We start from the raw sequence: 6,000 nt of genomic DNA, 5'->3' as shown, positions 1-6,000 counted from the left end.
CCGCACTGTCAATGCATTAAAAGTAAATATATATAAGTCGTCATGAACACATCTGTCCATCAGAGTGCTGCTGTGCCTCCTGTCATCATTAATGGAGGTCTCGAGGAGAGGAGTCGAGGATAGGAGTCGAGGAGGGGAAATTTGAATATTGAGAAACCTCTAGAGTGCTGCTGTGCCTCCTGTCATCATTAGTGGACGTCTCTTTAAAACGACCGCTCAGAGGAGAGGAGTTCTCATTTCTCTAACCGCCTGCTGCTTCCCCTCCTCTTTCCTCGGTTCCCCTCCTCGGCTCCTCCGCTCGCATCTCTTGTGGGCGGGACTAAGTCTCGAGGATAGGAGTCGAGGAGGGGAGTCGAGGAGGGGAGTTAGAGAAATGAGAAAGGGCCTATATGGCGCTGGTTCAGACCTTCAGACTCACAACACAAGTAGCCTCTGCATTCCGTTCGACAATAGCAGTCATTGGTCAACTAGCCACGTCCATCATAGTTTCCCAGCCTGAACTATTGTGTGATTGGTTGGAGGGGCAACTACGGCGGTAGCACAGACGCTATTGGTTGAAAAACTAGGTTAGTGGTCCGACAGGCATGACGGTGAAGAGAAACTGGGTCACCGATCGAAAATCGTTTATGTCACAGTTCTGTCGGTTGCTATTACACATTACCAGCGCCTTTCAATGGAGAGACCAATCTAATTTCATATGCGGTAAGTATACAACTAAAAGGAGCCAGCTGCAAGGTATCAATATTGCATCTCGGTGACGCTGCTGGGTTTTAAATCATGATGGATAACGTCGATGTTTTCCCAGCTCTGTGGTTATGTCAGTGTGGTTTTCTGGAGCAGGAGGAGGGACGTTTGCTCTCAGGTCTTGACAGTTAGCTAGCTGCTGTATGCTAATATGAGTAAACCAACGGGACTGAATGCTGTTATGGACCAGAGGTGGTCCCTCCGCCCCCAGTATGTCCCTCCAGCGGTCTCTGCTGTCAGGTACTGGAGTTCGGAAGAAACTCGTGCACAGGTAGGTGCCGGTCCGCAGGCTGCTTAACTTAACGTGACCTAGTGCGAGCGACTAAACAAAGCTATGCAATGCTATCACGCTAGCTATGTAAGTTGTGGGCCAGTGTTGGGTGTAACGCGTTACAAAAGTAACGGAGTTACAGTAATGCAGGGCCGGACTGGGACAGTCAGGCCGGGAATTATACACCCAGCCAGGCCACTGCCAGTTGTTTTTTTTGTGCCATTTTGCTGGATTTATTTGTGAATATTTACAGCATTGCTGCCCATAGTGATAGCCCTATAGTTTAAACCTACGACCCAATAATAAACATATGGACAGGGGTTACTATTGAAAAAAAAATGTGCGAATGTATTTAGGAACCCATCCATGTGAACATTGGGGATGTTAAATGCATCAATCTGGTGCACTTTGAGGGGAGAATAAAGAGACTAGATATATGGGAAAACCCATATGAAACAGAACTGTATACATTTAAATAATCATAAAGTCATGAGAACATGGCTATAACCAATAACATACCGTATCCAAGTTTAAAAAAAAATGGAAAGTTGTTTATTTATTTTTGGTTCATTTATAGTTGTGAGTGGGTCTGGGCTCCTGAATCAGCCTCCCATCCTCTCCCCCCTGCTCCTCTTTGAGGCAGCAGCAAAGACTAGTTTTAGCTCTCAATACGTTTTAAAAGTTTATCTTACATTTTTTCACCTATTTAACATTTTGTTCTTTTTATTCATGCATATTTTACTAATCACTCCCCCCTCAAATGGAAATATATGTTTACATAAATGGTGACCAAACCGTTTGAGACCCACTGAGATAACTTAGGCTAGCGGGTACTATTTCACAGTTTTCTGGCCCCATAAAATTGAGGTTCTTTCCGGGCCAACAACCAGGCTGAGTCGGGCTGAGTATGCTAAACTAGAAAGAGAATCGCTGGCAACATACTGATACCGGTTAGTAAAAAACATGAATTAATGCTTTGGCAAGTGTGCAGACAGACGGCAGGTGAAAACCCTTTTAAAATGCGTGTTCTCTAAATGAAGATCGGCTAAGCTAACGCAGTATGCTCCGACTGTCCACACTCACAACAACGGCCTATACAGACATAAATAAACCAGCGACTGTATTCTCCATGACACAGACAGTCTGTGGTTTGTGCTTCTTTAACTTTTGTCTAGTTTCTGAACAGATATGAGGAGCTGTGAGCTTGAGTGCTAACAGCTAACGGCTGTGTTGTTTTTCTGCGGTTCTCATTGAAGATGACGTCACGGCTCCGCCTACACTGCGTTACTATAGATACTACCCCAGTTCCTAAACTGTAATAGAAATGCTCCATAAAGTGAGCCAGTCCTAACGAGGCCTAGCCATACCAAGCGAGGCCGAGCGAGGCCGTGTAGTGGAAATGCGCATTTCACTTCAGGGTGATAGCAGGAACATCCCATCTAGTCACTCAGAAAAAATCAGGAAATTCTGATGTAGAGTTTCAAAATAAAAGACCTTTGAAATCTCTATTGTATGAGCTATCATCCCTGTTTTTGGATGAGAATAAAACAAAGACTGTCCAGTATCATAGATCCATCTCACTCCAGGGTGATAGCAGGACACCCCATGTCGTCACTCAGAAAAAATCAGGACATTCTGATGTACAGTTTCAAAATAAAAGACCTTTGAAGTCTCATATGAGCTATCATCCCTGTCCCCAATGGTCTTTTATTTTGAAACTGTACATCAGAATGTCCTGATTTTTTCTGAGTGACTACATGGGGTGTCCTGCTATCACCCTGGAGTGAGATGGATCTATGATACTGGACAGTTTTTGTTTTATTCTCATCTAAAAACAGGGATGATAGCTCATATATTAGACTTCAAAGGTCTTTTATTTTGAAAATGGACATCAGAATGTCCTGATTTTTTCTGAGTGACTAGATGGGATGTGCTGCTATCACCCTGAAGTGAAATGAGTCTTTGATACTGGACAGTTTTTGTTTTATTCTCATCTAAACACAGAGGGAGGATTTTTTTTGACTCTACCATAATGCATAGGATATTCGCGCACCGCAATATCACGTGAGGGCTGGCTTGACTGCAGTCTAAACTAGAGAGAGAATCGCTGTCAAGGGGGCTACAACTACAACAAGATGAACATATTTGACCGTGATTTAATTGTAATACACGTTTCAAAATGATGCCGAAGTAACAACATACTGATACCGGATAGTAAAAACCATGAATTAAGGCTTTGACAAGTCTGCAGACAGACGGCAGGCAAAAAACCTTTTAAAATGCGTGTTTTCGAATGGAGATTTGGCTAAGCTAACGTTGTAAATGCTCCGACCGTCCACACTCACAACAACGGCCTATACAGACATAAATAAACCAGCGACTGTATTCGCCATGACACAGACAGTATGTGGTTTGTACTTGTTTAACTTTTGTCTAGTTTCTGAACAGATATGAAGAGCTGTGAGCTCTGAGTGCTAAGAGCTAACGGCTGTGTTGTTTTTCTGCGGTTCTCATTGAAGATGACGTCACGGCTCCGCCTACACTGCGTTACTATAGATACTACCCCAGTTCCTAAACTGTAATAGAAATGCTCCATAAAGTGAGCCAGTCCTAACAAGGCCTAGCCATACCAAGCGAGGCCGAGCGAGGCCGTGTAGTGGAAATGCGCATTTCACTTCAGGGTGATAGCAGGACATCCCATCTAGTCACTCAGAAAAAATCAGGACATTCTGATGTAGAGTTTCAAAATAAAAGACCTTTGAAATCTCTATTGAATGAGCTATCATCCCTGTTTTTGGATGAGAATAAAACAAAGACTGTCCAGTATCATAGATCCATCTCACTCCAGGGTGATAGCAGGACACCCCATGTCGTCACTCAGAAAAAATCAGGACATTCTGATGTACAGTTTCAAAATAAAAGACCTTTGAAGTCTCATATATGAGCTATCATCCCTGTCCCCAATGGTCTTTTATTTTGAAACTGTACATCAGAATGTCCTGATTTTTTCTGAGTGACTACATGGGGTGTCCTGCTATCACCCTGGAGTGAGATGGATCTATGATACTGGACAGTTTTTGTTTTATTCTCATCTAAAAACAGGGATGATAGCTCATATATTAGACTTCAAAGGTCTTTTATTTTGAAAATGGACATCAGAATGTCCTGATTTTTTCTGAGTGACTAGATGGGATGTCCTGCTATCACCCTGAAGTGAAATGAGTCTTTGATACTGGACAGTTTTTGTTTTATTCTCATCTAAACACAGAGGGAGGATTTTTTTTGACTCTACCATAATGCATAGTATATTCGCGCACCGCAATATCACGTGAGGGCTGGCTTGACTGCAGTCTAAACTAGAGAGAGAATCGCTGTCAAGGGGGCTACAACTACAACAAGATGAACATATTTGACCGTGATTTAATTGTAATACACGTTTCAAAATGATGCCGAAGTAACAACATACTGATACCGGATAGTAAAAACCATGAATTAAGGCTTTGACAAGTCTGCAGACAGACGGCAGGCAAAAAACCTTTTAAAATGCGTGTTTTCGAATGGAGATTTGGCTAAGCTAACGTTGTAAATGCTCCGACCGTCCACACTCACAACAACGGCCTATACAGACATAAATAAACCAGCGACTGTATTCGCCATGACACAGACAGTATGTGGTTTGTACTTGTTTAACTTTTGTCTAGTTTCTGAACAGATATGAAGAGCTGTGAGCTCTGAGTGCTAAGAGCAAACGGCTGTGTTGTTTTTCTGGGGAGCTCATTGAAGATGACGTCACGGCTCCGCCTACACTGCGTTACTATAGATAGATACTACCCCAGTTCCTCACGAGTCTAAAAAAACAACTCGCGTCAACGCACGTAAGCAACGTGGGCGCCAACGTGAGCGCTCTCGTGACCAAAATATTTAATTTAAAAATATAAAATATTTGACGGCGCTGATTGGCTGAAATTATGTTTCGGCGGCACAGTTTACTATTGAGACTTTTGCAACATGCTGGTTGCTGCTGTTTGGCTCGGGGGCAGCGCCCCGTAATGATAAACCAATGCCAAGGACAAGGCCAGGCAGGAAACATGTGACTTATCAGTAACTTAAGACATCGTAACACAATTTTAAACTAGATTTTATTGTAGATTATACATTTTACTGATACCAATTGTATGATATTTACCTTGTTCATTAAAAAAAAAATATATAAAATATATATATTTTTTAAATATATATTTTTTTAAATATTTTTTTTTGTATGTGGGAAGAGGTGGGGCGGCGCCCCTAGCGGGCCAGCCGCCACTGGTTAACTATCTAAACACTCACCTTGTTGTTGAAACAGTTCCTTATATCTGTTAGAGCAGCTAGCTAACCAGATGCTAACAACAAAAATACAAGTAACCGGTGCGCTCTCTCTCTCTCTCTCTCTCTCTCTCTCTCTCTCTCTCTCTCTCTCTCTCTCTCTCTCTCTCTCTCGCTCGCGCCACACATACACACACCCTCCCGAGCAGTGGCGGCTGGTGGAAAATATTTTTGGTCGGGCTATGGAAATGGTGACAACCATACTAGGGCGGGGCAGTCCGGGGGATTGTCCCCCGGAATAATTTTTTGAGAAATGACCCCTTAACTTAGGACTTCTGGTGATGTTAGATGGGAGGAGGGGGGGGGGGGAGGACAAATTGAGGTTTAAAAATATGAGATAATCTTCAGTGTGGTTAGCTATGAATCTGTGTGTGTGTGTGTGTGTGTGTGTGTGTGTGTGTGTGTGTGTGTGTGTGTGTGTGTGTGTGTGTGTGTGTGTGTGTGTGTGTGTGTGTGTGTGTGTGTGTGTGTGTGTGTGTGTGTGTGTGTGTGTGTGTGTGTGTGTGTGTGTGTGTGTGTGTGTGTGTGTGTGTGTGTGTGTGTGTGTGTGTGTGTGTGTGTGTGTGTGTGTGTGTGTGTGTGTGTGTGTGTGTGTGTGTGTGTGTGTGTGTGTGTTACAC

General features: G+C 43.2%; 1 protein-coding gene across 8 annotated transcripts in view; it reads left to right on the top strand.

Annotated features, from left to right (window-relative positions):
* The first annotated feature begins 433 nt into the window (after nt 1-433).
* The window catches only part of bmal1a (basic helix-loop-helix ARNT like 1a), a 56,186-nt gene continuing 50,619 nt past the window's right edge, over nt 434-6,000 (top strand). For 3 of the 8 annotated variants that reach the window (XR_013808461.1, XM_079682897.1, XM_079682900.1), the window contains exon 1: nt 436-702. Coding sequence is in view for 4 of the 8 variants with exons in the window: in XM_079682897.1 (XP_079539023.1) it covers nt 585-702 (118 nt within the window). In the remaining 4 variants the exon portion in view is untranslated. Of the gene's footprint in view, nt 703-770; nt 1,016-6,000 lie in introns of those variants that run through there. The other 5 variants (XM_079682901.1, XR_013808460.1, XM_079682896.1 and 2 more) reach the window with 5 other exon arrangements.

The sequence above is a fragment of the Notothenia rossii genome, assembly GCF_949606895.1.
Source record: "Notothenia rossii genome assembly, chromosome: 5".
Classification (NCBI taxonomy): Eukaryota; Metazoa; Chordata; class Actinopteri; order Perciformes; family Nototheniidae; genus Notothenia; species Notothenia rossii.
This window is presented reverse-complemented; position numbering and strand designations above follow the sequence as displayed.